This window comes from Musa acuminata, chromosome BXJ1-1 (genome assembly GCF_036884655.1).
Source record: "Musa acuminata AAA Group cultivar baxijiao chromosome BXJ1-1, Cavendish_Baxijiao_AAA, whole genome shotgun sequence".
Classification (NCBI taxonomy): Eukaryota; Viridiplantae; Streptophyta; class Magnoliopsida; order Zingiberales; family Musaceae; genus Musa; species Musa acuminata.
Window position 1 is genome coordinate 37,321,022 of NC_088327.1, and position 17,059 is coordinate 37,338,080.

Genomic DNA, 17,059 nt, shown 5'->3' on the forward strand with positions numbered 1-17,059 from the left:
TAAGGTTTGATCAATTTCTTCACCAGATCTTAAAATGTGCAATTGTCCACGTAAAACAATTATGGAGCTCCTTGTAACAAAATTCATCTGAATCACCTATATCTGCATTCTTCACCAGCATGTGAAGATGAAACATCGACAACACAGTGATCATGCAAGACAGTTGACCTTGGTGACAAAGTAAATTTGAGTGGAGAATTGTTCTGATGCAGAATAGAATCAATCTGAACTCCAGAACTATTCAATCACCATGTCTTCAAAAAATGGAACCTATGAGTGCTAGGATGTGTTTGATCAGCACTAGATGAATAAGGGCAGCAGCTGGCTTATTTTGGTTAAGGTTTTAGATGGAAACTGGGATTTGATGACCAGCAACCCTCTATCAAGATGGAAATCATAGAACATTCAGGTAATATAGCAAGTTCTAAACTGAAAAGGAAAGAAGAGAGGGGTGATATTACAGCTATATTGTAGTGCTGGTATTGTAGTGGTACTATAGCAATACAACAGCACACAAGTAATTAATTACATTTAGCATTCTTTATGTAATAAATGGAAAATTCATAGACTAATACAGAGTCATAGTTAGGTACTATAGTGGATGTATATCTTCAAGAGTACCTCATGAGAATTTTTATTATGAAAAAGAGCTAGTTGAGTTGGTAGTTCTTTTGTTAGTGTTAACTCTTGGGTAGTCAATTTTCCTCAGAGAAATGGATTTTATCATGATAGGAGCATCATTGGCATCACAAAGACTGAAGCTTAACAACTATTTCAAAGAAACAAGAAAAGAATAAGGAATTAAAAAATTAAATGACTGCCTAAATATTACCCTGATACTTCAACAAGCAATTTGTACTCCATAGAACTTGTGTTCACTTTGAAACTCTTCTAATGGGGTAAAAGTGGGCAGCCAAATAACTACTAAGAAAAAGTATATTTGATCACTTATTTCTTCCATATCAAAAATTGAAGATGAATAACAATATTGTAGAGATCTAATTGACCCACAGATCCTAGTTATGTAAAGAGAACTTCAAATTTGAAGTGAAAAGAAAAGCCAAGGATGATGGTAGCAAGGTTCTTAATTTCGTACAGTACCGGAGTTTCGAAATCAGCTCGGTACGATACGGTATAAGTATACCGAGTGATACGTTTCGGTATACCGCTTGGTATATATATATATATATATATATATATATATATATATATATATATATATATATATATATATATATATATATATGTATGTATGTATGTATGTATGTATGTATGTATGTATGTATGTATGTATGTATGTATATATATATTAAAAATACTATGTTGCCTCGATACTCCCCACGCGCTGCCCGTGTGAGGAGGAGGTTTCCTTCTCCCCACGCGAAAAAAAAAAAAAGAAAGGCTCGATTTCTGCCCACATGGGGAGAAGAAACCGTTTCCTCCTCTCCGCGTGAAAAAAAAAACAAAGAGAAAGGCGACGTCGCCCAGTTTCCCTGCCCAAAAGAAAAAGAAAAAGAAAGGCAACGTCGCTTTGTTTCTGCCCATGTGGGGAGAAGAAACTGAGGGTTCCTTCTCCCCGCGCAAAAAAGTAAAAAAAAAAAAAGCCTCGTTTCTTCTGCCTGCGTGGTGAGAAGAAACCGCTTCTCCTCGTGACGTCGCTATGACTCTTCTCTCCCAGCGTGGACGAGAAGTCGCCGACGACGTCGAGGCCTCGTTGCCTCAAACGAGGAGGCGACATCATCTGTGGCATCCAGCGAGAGAGGGCGGCGACGGATCAGGATCGTCGAGGGAGAGCGACGTCGAATCTTCATGTTTTCTCTTTTCTTCTCCCCCTGCTAGTACCATTCGGTAACGAGCGGTGACGATCGATTTAGGATAATATCACAAGTGTTCTATTATATACAATCACAAAAACCAATATTTACCACATGTTCTTATCATTACACAAATTAATTTAACATTCCAAAATCCTAAACATGAGAGGTTCTTTCAACTTTTATAAAACTCATAAGTTCATATTTACCATTGACATTCCATTAGACACTAAGTGTACTTATATAACAAAAAACATATCATCCACTAAAGGTTTGCTCCAAAATCTTCTAGCTTTCCACAACCTCGGCCCAATTTAAACATTTTAGCAAGCAACAAGTTACATTGACAAATTTATATAGCCACGGAGTGAGCATATAAAGCTCAGCAAACGACTAACATATCCATAACGAAAGAGGATAGTTTCAAACAAATAAGGTACCAAATACAAGACAGGGATACAAGAGTTCATAGATAGCCACTCAACGAATGTAGAAATACAATGTCATTTCATTCGAAGCATGTTTTGTTTATAACAAGGGAGTAAAGACTAATTGGAGTATATCAATGACATAAGGAGCATTTCGGATATCAATGACATATGAAACGTTTCAAAACATATCAATGACATATGAAATATTTCAGAGCATAACAATGGCGTATGAAATGTTTCGGAGCATATCAATGGCGTATGAAATGTTTCAAAGTATAACAATGACATATGAAATATTTCAAAGCGTATCGATGACATATGAACATTTCGGAGGCATAAGAAGCATTTCGGAACATATCAAAGAATAAATACGAAACAGAAGCTCAAACGTCGTATTTGACGTTGCATTCATTCCAAACATCCAAAGCACACATAGAAGCATATAACCGAAGTTTAGATATCATATCAAACAGATAGAAGGTGAAGTGGGATCCTAAATATAATCTCTCATGTTTGGGAGCATCATCCATCCACATCTGGATGACGCCAGAGGGGGCCGATAGAGCATCGCGGGCTCTATACATACACCCTTTACCATTTCTGGCAAAGGTCCAAATAATCCCAAAAATACCATAGTACAAAAGGACATTGTGAACAATAAAATTGGCACATATCGGAAACACATACGGAACAACGGAATGCATGTGCCTATACGAAACATTGCGATACAAACATAAAATTTACATAATAGATTCAGGTATACAAATACTTGTAGGACAAAATTATATAGGAATTCGAAGCAATAATGTAAAGCTCAACTGAAGTAAGGATTTTAGCTGAAATCAATTTCCAAAGAGACGAAACAAAAATAGACGAAATCGACGAAAGCTTGATTTTGGCAGAATTTGATAGGAACATTTCATGAAATATTTGAATAACTATTTATGCACCAATTTGTACAAGATAAGTGTCATTCGAAAGATGTATCAATCAAGTTTTAGATAAATCAAGATTTATATGAATTGGAGTTTCCAACACGGAGTTGTCAATAGTTTAATAACCAAAAGTCATAGAACATTATCCATGTTTTGCAGAATTCATAGATTTGATTAGAACAAATGCTTCAATAGGCATTTATGCTCCAAATCATTCAAATCATATATACACAAAAAGATTTATGAGTCTAGTTTCTGATAAATCATGTTTTGCATAAATTAGAGTTTTCAACAGAGAATTATAAGCAAGAAAGTACTGAAAGGTCAGAACCGACAATCTCTGTTTTACAGATTTTATAGGGTTTGAAATAACAGTTTGGGTAGATAATTGGACTCCAAATTTATCAATCTTGGTATCAAAAGAAAGAGATATGAATCTATTTTCGGATGAATTTGGTTTTTCCTAAATCAAGAATCTGTGCAGAATGTTATGACTAGAACAATGCAGAAAGGTCAAATACTGAAAAATTCTAGATTCACAGTTTTATTCCCAAACGACAGAAATATCATGTACAAAGCTAAAATCTTCTAAAATTTTTAGAATTAAGATGAAATTAGAAATCAAGATTTCTATAGAAAGTGGTTAGAACACTTGCCTTAGAAAAATTTGAGTCTCAAATGTATGGAATTAATGCAAAACCTCAAGCCAAAGTAAGGTTTCTTCTTCCTCTACTTCAATTCCTCTTCCCTTCTCTTCTTAAACTTATGCTGGTTGCCGCTCCTTTGTTAAGTTTTTCTTTAGTTTCTCTTTTAATTACTTAGGTTTGGCTAACACAAGGATTGCTAGGTGGCAAGCATGCATGAAGGAAGCCTATGTGTCATCCATAGAACAAACATAGGTGGAACCATCCTTAGGTTAGCTAGTGACACTTGTTCTCCATTTTTTTAAAACTTAATATGAATCTTTCACAAATCATATCCAATTGTTAAGATTTATATTTAGGTCCCTACATTACAAACAAGGCCTTACAAAATTTTAAAAAATGAGGGATGTTACACTCTCCCCTCCTTAAAAGAAAAATTTAGTCCTCTAAATTTGTCATACCTCCTTCGACCACTGATTTAGAAGCTTTGGAATCTTATTCAATGATAGCATATACTCTAGCATGGGCTGATGGTCTAGGAGGCAGTAGCTCTTTCTTATTCTTAAGAGGGCAATCTTTTATTTTATGATCCAACTTCCCGCAAGCAAAACAGGCTCCAGTTACCCAAAAACATTGACTTGTTTCATGATTTAACTCGCATCTTGCACATGATTGAGTTCTCTACGGTGACTTTTCTTTCTCAAATCTAGATTCCTTTACCCTTTTGTTTCTTATTTCATATTCATCATCTCTTTTACTTTTGCTGATAAACTTGTCCTTATCTTTCTTACCCCTGATTTCTTAAATTTTTTCCAAGTCTCTTTCAATTATCAAAGCCCTTTTTATCACATCAGTATGCTTGGAGTTTTAAGGCTGATATTCGACTTCTTATTGCTAGCCTTAGGCCCCTTTCAAATTTCTTTGCTTTTCTAGTTTCATCATCGGTTATATGAGTGGCAAATCTGGAGAGTTCAGTGAATTTAGATTCATACTATACTATCGTCAAGTTTCCTTAGATAAGACTCAAGAACTCCAATTCTTTTTGCTCTCTAATGCAATCTGGGAAATATTTATCGTTGAACTTTTCTACGGATACCTTCCATGTGATTGGCTTATGTTTGACGTCAGAAATCTTTTTAATCATTCTCCACCAGTGCTCAGCCTCTCCTTCCAACATAAAGGCGGCGAAAGAAATCTTCTGATCATCAGGGCAATTTAAGATGTCAAATATTTTCTCTATCTGCATCATCCATCGTTCTGCTATCATTGGATCAGGCTCACCACTAAAACTAGGAGGACTGAGCTTCTTAAACTATTCAATTCCCAACCCAGTATGATTTGATGTCCCCGTTCCATCATTTCTTCCTTGTCAGACTTGTTGCATCACCTTTGTCATAGTCTCCAGAGTTCTCATAATACCACCCAATTGATCAGAAGTAGATGCAACAGGAGAAACAGAGGATCTCGTCATCCTTGCTTCCTAAAAACAACAAAAGAGATTTTTTTTTTATCAATCTATGAATAAAATCACTAAACCTCAAATTTTATTACGCATCTAACATATTAAAAATCTTAGTGATCCTCAAAATTTATTACGCATCTAACTATCAGAGCATGATTTGAGGATCACTAAGATATTTGATATGTTTGATGTGCAAAATATATTGAGGTCTAGTAAACTTTAGTGGACGATGAAAAATTACTTTGATGTCTTTTAGGAATCCATGATGTCGAGGACATCCGGTCCTCTTGCTTCATCTTCTTTTGAATAATTGAGTGAGATGAAAGTGTTGATAGGGGATATCAAATTAGAATGGACTAAGAATGGGATAATTTAAGGTGCTTATTCCTCCTAGTTTTAGTGATGAGCCTAATCCAATGGTAGCAGAACGATGGATGATACGGATAGAGGATATTTGATGTCTTAAATTATTCTGATGATTAGAAGGTTTCTCTTGCCGCCTTTATGTTAGAAGGAGAGGCTGAGCACTGATGGAGAACGATAAAAAAGGATTTCTGAAGTCAAACACGAGCCAATCACATGGAAGGTATTCATAGAAATGTTCAACGATAAATATATTCCAGATTGTATTAGAGAGCAAAAAGAATTGGAGTTCTTGAGTCTTATCTAAGGAAACTTGACGATAGTATAGTATGAATCTAAATTTACTGAACTCTCCAGATTTGCCACTCATATAACCGATGATGAAACTAGAAAAGCAAAGAAATTTGAAAGGGGCCTAAGGCTAGCAATAAGAAGTCGAATATCAACCTTAAAACTCCAAGCATGCTGATGTGATAAAAAGGGCTTTGATAATTGAAAGAGACTTGGAGAAAATTTAAGAAATCAGGGGTAAGAAAGATAAGGACAAGTTTATCAGCAAAAGTAAAAGAGATGATGAATCTGAAATAAGAAACAAAAGGGTAAAGGCATCTAGATTTGAGAAAGAAAAGTCACCGTAGAGAACTCAATCATGTGCAAGATGGAGTTAAATCATGAAACAAGTCAATGTTTTTTGGTAACTGGAGCCTGTTTTGCTTGCGGGAAGTTGGATCATAAAATAAAAGATTGCCCTCTTAAGAACAAGAAAGAGCTACTACCTCCTAGACCATCAGCCCATGCTAGAGTATATGCTATCATTGAATAAGATTCCAAAGCTTCTAAATCAGTGGTCGAAGGAAGTATGACAAATTTAGAGGACTAAATTTTTCTTTTAAGGAGGGGAGAGTGTAACATCCCTCATTTTTTAAAATTTTGTAAGGGCTTGTTTGTAATGTAGGGACCTAAATATAAATCTTAACAATTGTATATGATTTGTGAAAGATTCATATTAAGTTTAAAAAAAATGGAGAATAAGTGTCACTAGCTAACCTAAGGATGGTTCCACCTATGTTTGTTCTATGGATGACACATAGGCTTCCTTCATGCATGCTTGCCACCTAGCAATCCTTGTGTTGGCCAAACCTAAGTAATTAAAGGAGAAACTAAAGGAAAACTTAACAAAGGAGCTACAATAAGCGTAAGTTTGAGAAGAGAAGGAAATAGGAATTGAAATAAAGGAAGAAGAAGCCTTGCTTTGGCTTGAGGTTTTGCATCAATTCTACATATTTGAGACTCCAATTTTTCTAAGGCAAGTGTTCTAACCCTTTCCTATAAAAATCTTGATCTCTAATTTCATCTTAATTCTAAAAATTTTGAAAGATTTTGGCTTCGTCATGATATATCTGTTGTTTGGGAATAAAACTGTGAATCTAGAATTTTTCAGTATTTGACCTTTCTGCATTGTTCTAGCCATAACATTATGCACAGATTCTTAATTTAGGAAAAACCAAATTCATCCGAAAATAGACTTATATCTCTTTCTTTTGACACCAAGATTGATAAATTTAGAGTCTAATTACCTACCCAAACTGTTATTTCAACTGATCCTATGAAATCTGTAAAACAAAGACTATCGGTTCTAACATTTCAGTACTCTCTTGCTTATAACTCTTTGTTGAAAACTCTGATTTATGCAAAACATGATTTATCAAAAACTAGACTCATAAATCTTTCAGCGAGCGGAAATAGCCCCAATCAACGCTACCACTCGATAGCGGACGGTTTCCATACCGATTTATTGATGGACCGGTACGTACCGTCCAGTACGAGCGGTATTATTCGAAATTAAAATCCTTGGATGATAGAATCAATTATATCCTAATCCCGTACCTGAGTATCTGGTGCTCTTGATCAATTCTATTGTTCCCCGTGATCACATCCTCAAGATTGTCTATACACAAATTTCCTTCACCAGCGGAGGATTGGGATTTGATGGTTGTGTCACCAAATCAATTGTTCCAACTTCCAAGTGTCCCAAGAATGATTTTCTCTGCTAAAATCATAGATCTATTTATTTATACAAGGTTTCATTCAGCCACATGCATCAACTGGCATATTATGTCATATAAAATCAAGTAATCAATGTGCAGTTTTAGAATGAAAGTTGCAGGAACCCCCTTATGGTGATTAGAATCTATGATGTACACGAAGTGTCATCAAAGAAAATTTCAGCAACAAAAAGAGCATTACTTTAAAATTTAGCTAATGAAGCTGAAAATATAAAGAGACATATTAAAGCTAAACAAGATTAAAGAGGTCTAAAACATCTTGACAAATGACATAAGTTATGGAAATCAGAAAGTAAAACTAACCTGCACATATCGCAGATCACCGGTACCTAACTCTTCATCATATAATTCCACTTTCAACTTAGAAATGCCTATTAAAGATATAGCAATGGCACTGAAGTTTAAGATGTCCAAAAACCAGAAAGAAAAAACAAAAACTAGCAAATCTTTGAACAGAGAAAAGTATCCTGCCTTGTTTTAAGAGGTCAACTGCAGCATTAATATTTGGATGATGTGCTGGGAACAACAAAAAACCAATATAAATTGAGACAGAGGAGCTGCAAGTATTGAAGCCTATAAAATGGTATGCAAAAGTATCTAGTAAACTATAAATTTAGAATATTGTATCTACAGAATAATCAGGATATCAGACACATGATCCTGTTGTTTCTTCACATGGATGTTTTAGTAGAAGTTTAAATCTACACCATGCAAGTAAAATATCACAACATTAAAAGAACAACATTAGCAGATCATTGTAAATCTAATGTCATTGTGAAGTTGAAGTGTCCTAGGGACCAAAGATTGCTGTACGTGTACCAATCCTCTTTTAGAAGGTAAAATAATACCAGCTATATCGAGTGTTTGTTTGATCAATGAACATGCATTTGTGGTTTTGAATAATATAGAATATATGGATCGGACAATATATAACATATGCTAAAATATCATGACCATACATATCATGTGTGACCATGATGTCATAAGTATAACATTTCAATCAAAATAGTATATGACAACTACGAGTAAAGAAATTGATCAGAATTTCATTTGTTTTAGAAACAATACATGATCGCCAGATGTTTCAAACACAATTCATAGGAACAATTACACATTCTTGTAAGCCTAAAACCACAGGGCATTGTTTAGGGGGCTGGAATTTTCACAGCACAAAAGTTGAAATTGTTGTTTGACTACTATTTCCCTATACTAATCCCATGTCCATCATATTGGCAGACTGACTGTCTATCGGATTGTAGATATGGATGAAGTAGTGATTTCACTCAAGCAATGGACTAAATATATGAATGACCTAAACAAGGTAAGGACTTGCATGTTATACCAAGCAAGACTTGCAATTTAATGTACCAATACTATACCAATTAGGGCTCGGAACGGTACTATACCATCCCATATTGTGTAGTGACACTCAATTCACTGGTACATACCGAGTTTCGAAAGAAACTTAAAAAAGCTGAAAAATAAAAAAGGAACTGCCCTATATAGAAGCTGTACCACCCTGTACCCGGCAGTATTGGCCCTGTCCTGAGTCATACCAACCCTGTAACAGACGGTATTGGAACAGTATCAGGTAGTAGGTTGGTTGTAGCCTACCACTCAGTACTGGTTATTTTTTAAAGCTACCATAGTTATTTTTTATTACTTGTTCTTTTTCTCTCTTTTCTTGGTTGGTCAGTCTCTGCCCTCCTCTGCCTCCTAGACTCTTCTTTTTTACATCTCTCTTTTTCTTTGATCTAGGCAGTATCGACTTATACCAAGTGTGGGTATGCCGCCCTCTAGTGGTACTGTATCAGCCCCGCCGGCTACCTGGATTGATACACGACCAAAATTTCAATCCATGTTGAGTACAATTAACTCTCCTCACCTACCAGATGAATCTAGCAAGGATCAGTGAACATAATATTGTTACATGTAGTGATAGAACTCATACATGAGTCTCCAATTTAAGATGATATATATTGCACAAGGAACATTTATTTATTCAAACAAACATGATAGACTAAAAACCTCTACACATTGGAATATCCACAATGTCATGTGTGCCTTCCTGATACAATCCAATCAAGGGGTTCTCTGGTGTTCCACGAACCACAAGTTTTGCCCGACATCTCCATTCCCACTGCAAGCAATCAAAATTTAACAGTCAACATGTATGACATTTTGGAATTGTTTTAAGAGCAAATATATACATAATGGAAGAGAATGATTTATCTAGGAGTAAACGAAAATGCATCACCAAAATAACTTGAGAGAGGTAGGAAGACAGCAAAATCCAACTAACCAAAAATACAAGATGGAAATGTGTCGTACATAATTGACAATAACTGTCAACACTCAATTATCTAAATCAAATGAATGAAAATCACCATTTGCCCCTAGAAAACCTACCGACTAAAACAAAACAGCAATAACTTCCACCGACTCTAACTAAAGCAACATAACTTTGTTGTTTCTACAAGGAAAACTAAGGAACCAAGATGCTCCAAGCTACCATCCATTATTCAGTTCTCGAGTATAAACCTCACTATCAAGAATATTTTCACATCCTTTTCAACACTAAGGCTTTTCTATTGAAACTTTAAACTACCACGTTGTCTTCATAAATACCAAAAAAGAAATATTTGGAAATTTATTACTTACATTTGAACATTTCAAATCATCCTACTCAAGCTTGCCCATATAAATTCCATCTCCACACAACCTAATCTATGTCTTAACCATCCTTATTCTAGATAAAAAGGTTCACATTCTTCCCTTGGAAATAATAATTTCTTCCAAGTGCAGATATTTGCAGTAAATCATGCATCCCACTAGTAATCAATACTAGAAAGCATGGACAACATACCACCTAATATGGTATGAAATGGGCAGTATATACCAGCTCATACACCTCACATATTGTTCAGTATGGTCAAAATTCGACCATTACCGATTGGTTGAGATTCGACAGGTATATATTAATATTATCTGCAGTGATTTAAAAAGCGCTAGGCGCCAAAGAACGCTAAGGTCCAAAAACGCCCGAGGCGCTAGGCGCTCGCCCGAGCGAAGCGAGACGCTAAAATATAAAAATATATAATATAATTAATAAATATAATTATTTAAAATTTTAAATAAAAATATGATATTAAATTAAGAAAATCTATGATACAAAATCATAAATGAAAATTGGAGACTCTATTGAGTTGCTCTGTACACTTGTCATTTAACTTAAAACCTAACAATAATTTTAAATAAATAAAAATTAACAGTATTAAAATCAAAATAATATATTATTAATCTATTAACAGTATTGAAAATTAATAATTTCAAATAAGCCTAATAATATTAACAATATACAGAAGGAGAAGGAAGAGTGTAAGGGGGTGCTGACTGAGAAAAGAAGAAGCGACAGCAGGAGCGGGAGTGTAAGGAGGCAGCGGCAGCGGCAGCGGCAGCGGGAGCGGGAATGTAAGGAGGCAGCGGCAGCGGGAGTGTCAGGAGGCAGCGGCAGTGGCAACAGCGACAGCGGGAGCAGGAGCGGCGAGCAGCGGGAGCGGCGAGCGGCGACAGCGGCAGCGGTTGCGAGCAGCGACAGCGACGAGTAGCGAGCGCGGGAGCGACAGCGGCAACGAGCAGTGTTAGCCGGATAGGGTTGGGCAGCGACAGCTGATATCGATTTTAGTTGGTTCGATTGAACCAACTAACCACCGGAGACCGAACCAGACTTAAAATCCTGGTTCGATCGCCTGGTTTAACACAGGCGCTCGCCCGAAGCGCTCAGCGCCTGAGCTCTAGATGCTCGCCTCTTTGAAGCGCGCCGCCTGGAAGTTTAGCGAGGCGCTCGGGCCTCGCCTTGCCTCGCCCGAGTGCCTAGGCGAGCGCCCGAGCGCCTTTTTAAATCACTGATTATCTCAATAGTTTATTTAGTTCAAATATTAAAGTTTCAACACCTAATATCTCAACTTTTTTAGGTGATTCAAGATCAACGAAAGCAACTTTCTTTGAATGATGATCATGCAACTAAGTTCTTCCTCAACGCATCTGAAAAGGTAAGAAATTCAATTTTCGATACTTATAGCCTAGATTTTGTATTCATTTATGGCTAGATATACTCTATTCTTATTCAAATTTAATTCATATACCGATATGTTAGGATAAAAGACCTTCGAAAAGGTTTCTTTAATTTTGGCTGATTTTTTAATACTTTTTCAATATATAGGTATATACCATTTTACTGACACATGATATGTCACTAGTACATATCAAGTCCAACAAGGGATCAATATGCCACGTTGGTACAATATGGCAAATGATGCTAGAAAATGATTTCAAAGAATCAAGACAAGAATTGTCCAATGCAGATTTTTTTGTTAAGAAACTATTCTAAACAGCTTCAATTCAAAATTGTGTTTCCCAAACAAGGAATCAAATAAAGGTCAGACTATTACACTGAATAATATTTGTCGATCAAGGACCAACACCAAAGTTTTTCAAATTTAAGTTAGCTAATTCCTATATGGATCTGGACTGGCCATCTTGTTCAAGCCACACCAAATGAATCAATTGCATTGAAGACGATAGCACAAGAGTCCTTAAAACACCAAATACTAGGAGTTGGCATCAATTCTTCTGAAAAAATCGGAAATGTACTATCACTTCCAGCAACAAACTTTCACAGAAGCAAATTGACACTACAGGATGAAATAATCATTTAGATCTTTTGATGAGATAATTATTATTTCTGAAAATGTAAGTATATGATGCAATATTATTTTGTTACACCTTTATGGTTCATTTTGTGTTTCATTCAGTCAAATTGGAATCAATTTAATAGGTCAATTAATTGAGTCTTACATTGAGATATTTGGGAATGTTGCTTGATTGTTTTGCAATTTTGTTGCCAACATCTTTCAAATAATAAATTATAATTGCCAGCCTAAATTAGCCCACAGATGAAGAGTCATTTTCATCTTACAATTCTTCATTACTGAAACTATCTGCTGACTGAATATGGTAAGTTCATGCCCAACTGATCTCTTACTTCTTCTGCCTGACTAATTGTATGTTTCAATTAAATTAGGTCAATTTTGTCTACCTCAGGATCTTGCTAAACCTGTATGAACATATTCCTTTAAAAAAATTTAACAAAAAAGCTAAGTCCTCTAATTATAGACCTCCTCCATCATTTTTATGGGTACTAATAAGTAATAACATTCTAGAGAATGCTGCCAAATAGGTGAAGAGTGTCAGACCTGATGGTATTTCTATTGAGGTTTAGAAGAGTTTAATAAACCTTAGAAAGATGAAAATAGGTAACAGTGGCGGACCTTACGGTATTTCTATTGAGGTTTAGAAGTGTTTAAGAGACCAAGGAATAGCTTGGTTGCCTAGTTTATTTAACAAAATTTTGAAATTTAAAAGATGCATGATGAATGAAAAAAGAGTTTTTAGTACCAATTTATAAGACTGATGAAGATATTTAAAGCTTTTGTAATTACAAAGGAATTAAAATTATGAGTGACAAAATGAAATTTTGGAAAAGAGAGATTAGAAGTCAAATAGGATATAAAACATATATCTCCAAACGAAAACCATTTTTGATGATCTGGTTGGACCAATATGTACCAATCAATATTGGTGCACCGATACCGATAAATACCAGTGTTTCTCAGACAAAGAAGGAGAAAAGGGATGTGGAGGAGGAAGAAAAACAAAGAGGAAGAAAGAAGAAGAGGAGGAAAGAGGAAGAGGAAGGAAGAAAAAGTGGTGATGGAGGAAGGGAAGGAAGAAGAGAAAGCAGAGGGGAGGAAAAAGAAAAAAGAGGAAGTGGTGGAGGAGAAGGAACGAGAGGAGAGAAGTAGAGGGAGTGTACCGGGTAGATAAACAGCCTCAAACTATAGCACTGGTGATGTTAAATGATAGCGACGGTGACATTGAATGGCAATGGCAACGACATCGAACGATAGTGGCATCGGCAACATCGGCACTAGAAGAGGGCAGTGGTGAGAAGAGGGCTCGTGACTCTTGTTTTAGGATTTTTATATGAGTTGGAAACTTGGAATCGCCCAAAATAGAGGCAATCTGTGTATCGGTCCATGCTTGGATCGATACATACCACCTCTTTCGTATCGTTTCGAGCGATACGATAGTCCTTGGCTCCAAAAATCAATTCAGGTTAATGCAAGATATTTATTAAAACAATTGATGAAAAAATATATAGAGAAGAAGAAAAAATTGTATATCATTTTTATTGATTTAGAGAAGACCTTTGTTAAAGTTCCTAGAGATGTATGATGGTGGCTTTTACAGGGAAAGGTGTATCGCTAATTATACATGATATTATGAAAGATATATGTATATATAATACTATAGTTTACTAGTATTAGGACTATAAGGAGTTTGTTTAATAAGCTTTTGTTAGAATAGGACAATATCTAAGTATGCATTAAGTCATTGCATTTTTATTTACTAATATTATTATTTCAATATATAAGACTTTAAATGAAATTAATTTTAAACTTGAGTTATAGAGCCAAACTTTAGAGACTAAAAGTTTTAAATTAAGTCGAACAAAGATACAATTGGGGATTTTTGCCAAACTTAAAAATGTATCTTAGAGCCAAACTTTATGATCACTAAGATACATTTCTAGCAAACTTTAGCAATACTAAGGTCTTGGCATGTTGGGAAGGATAAGTATCTTATATTTAAGTTGGGAAGTATCTTATACTAAGGACTTGACTAAAACTACTAAGAGGTTTTAGTTCGACTGCCTGTGGGATCAGGACTCCTAACATACTAAGGTCTTATACTAAGTTCTTATCAGGATCGGTTTATATAGACTTCAGTGGCTAGCAAACTTCTAAAACGTGATCGACTTACTTCTAGATCAGATAAGTATTAGTCGTACAATTCTACGTTCACAGTTCTACTGAAGAGGCCCGGGCTATGGTTTTCCTTATTCTTTTAGAAGGATCACGTTTAACCTAACTATATTTTTACTTCCACATGTCAGGGAGCCATGTTCATTATCCCTACACAAGTCTACTTCCATGGTGGCAATGATGGAGTCAAGTCTACTTCCAAATCTTTGTTCATAATAGTTCTTTCCTGTAAAAAGGAGGACTAGTTTATATAAACTGTAAGTTCCTTCCTATTTTAAGACATTGAAACTAGTGGCACAGAGGCTGGACCTAATAAGCCCACTGGACTTGAAGTCTTAATTAACCTTGAGGAAGTACTTATCTGATCTAGAAGTAAGTCGATCAAAAGACGTAAGGTTTCAAAAGGGCAGGGAGACCCGGAGGAAAACCGACAAGGTGAGACGACTAAAATCTAGAAAGGATAAGGAAAACCAGATTATGAAAGTCTAATAGTACATGTCTGAAAAATGGGAAGAAGCCATACAGCAATGGTACACTAGTTCTCACACTTCAAAGCTTGACTACCTTGACCTTGCTGAAACCCATAGCCCCATCAGGAAAGAGCTAGCCCATAATCTTACGGTTATTTACGACAGAACCTATCTATCTAGTAGAGTCAATTTAAAAAACTTCAAGGTCATTATTGAGAAAAATCAGAGTTTAGAGAGGGAAATCAAAGGACTCAAGCACTCCATAAAAACTCTCACTGCCTTACACTCGAAAAATAAACCCCTCACGAAACAAGAAGTGCGAGATTTGGTTGCAGAAATTTCCAGGCAACCAAAACTTGTGGAAGAAGAGGCTCTCAGACTAACTCAAAGCTTAAATCAAAAGCTGCAGAGGGTTGAACAACTTCTATCAAGGATAGAAAAACAAATTTTTGGATGAACTATCTGTTCTCCAAAAACACCGAATCCTACAAAGAAGCCCTCAAGGCCACAGAACCTATTGATCCCCCATCCTTAGGATTTCTCAAAACAAACGATTACCCGGGAACCCTTAGCCACCAAGCAGCTGTGATTAAATAGCACAACACACAAATCCAACTCCTCACACAGATCGCTGAGGATATAAAAGGGATACAAACAGAACTACAAGCTATAAGGAAGCTTCAGCAAGCTAAGACAGAACCACCCCAGAGCATCCCAGAAGATTTGATAGCAAAGCTCTCCAATTTAAGCCTAGGTCCCTCAGAAAGACCTAAAGAGGCAAAAGGAAAAATTTTGGTATTCAAAGATCCTATACAAATCCTGAAACAAGTCCAGAAATGACGACCAGAACTCAAGAAGTCTCCATATCTGCCCCCTTGATCGAAGATCAAATCCGAGATTATAGAAGAAATCAACGCAGGATCTTTAACGCTCGCCAGGCGACAAGACGTGCAGGACAAAGATTATTTGGAGGTTCAGTCTCCACCCAACATGTCCTAGAACAACAGATAGACCCTCAGGCACAACTAAGGTTATCTATGCGCGAAAGATCTACTATAGCACCAGCTGAAGTGCTATACCACTCAAGAAGGGACAATGCCCATCACAGGGTATACGTTCACGGATCTGAAGAGGCCATGCTGGTTACAAACAACCAGGAGGATAGATCCTTCATCATGGAGGAAAGTTACGAAAGGCTTCAGAGGAGTAGAATGCAGTATATCCACCTGGGAACACTCCAGGTACGGCTGCAAACCCTGCATCGACGGGAAGAAGGGACACTGGCACTACTAGTGTTCAGGGACAACAGATGGATGGATGATCGGTCCATCATTGCCACCATGGAAGTAGACTTGACTCGAGGGAGTCAGCTGGTCTACGTAATCCCCGACATCATGATGACAATAGGGGACTTTTACCGCAATATTCAACTCTCAATCCTCACAAGAGGATATGACACATGGCGGAATGGTGAAGCTAATTTGCTTGTCACCAGAGGAATGGTAGGGCGACTTTCAAATACCCCGAATGTTGCCTTTGCGTACGAAGTATCAGGGGTGGTGGACTACCTCACCAGCCACAATGTAAGGGCACTACCAGGCAAGGTTCGCCGTACCGTACCGTACCGACGTTTCGACCCGGGCTCGGTACCGGTACGGTACGGTATACCGCTCGGTACACCCAGGTGTACCGAGCGGTACACTCAGGTGTACCGAGCACTGTAGCAGTGCTACAGTGCTACAGTAAACTGCTACAGTGCTCGGTACGGGCGGACCGGTACAGGGCGGTCCGCGTACCGCTAGCCTGTCGGACCGGTACGTACCGCCCGTACCGGGCGGTACAGTCCGGTACGGCAAACCTTGCTACCAGGGAGGAGGTACTCTACAGCAGATATACAAGGAAGAGACTGGGTCATCCGACCAACCCAAGTCTCAATACCAATGCAGCCTTCAAAAGCACGAAGCCGAAATTTATTAGATGGAAGGAT

General features: G+C 36.9%; 1 protein-coding gene across 1 annotated transcript in view; it reads right to left on the reverse strand.

Annotated features, from left to right (window-relative positions):
* The window catches only part of LOC135678421 (uncharacterized), a 39,977-nt gene that overhangs the window by 17,419 nt on the left and 5,499 nt on the right, over positions 1-17,059 (reverse strand). Inside the window, exons 3-5 of the mRNA XM_065191231.1 lie at positions 9,744-9,855; positions 8,187-8,231; positions 8,019-8,086 (exon numbers count right to left, since the gene is read on the reverse strand). Coding sequence (XP_065047303.1) covers positions 8,019-8,086; positions 8,187-8,231; positions 9,744-9,855 — 225 coding nt within the window. The remainder of the gene's footprint in view (positions 1-8,018; positions 8,087-8,186; positions 8,232-9,743; positions 9,856-17,059) is intronic.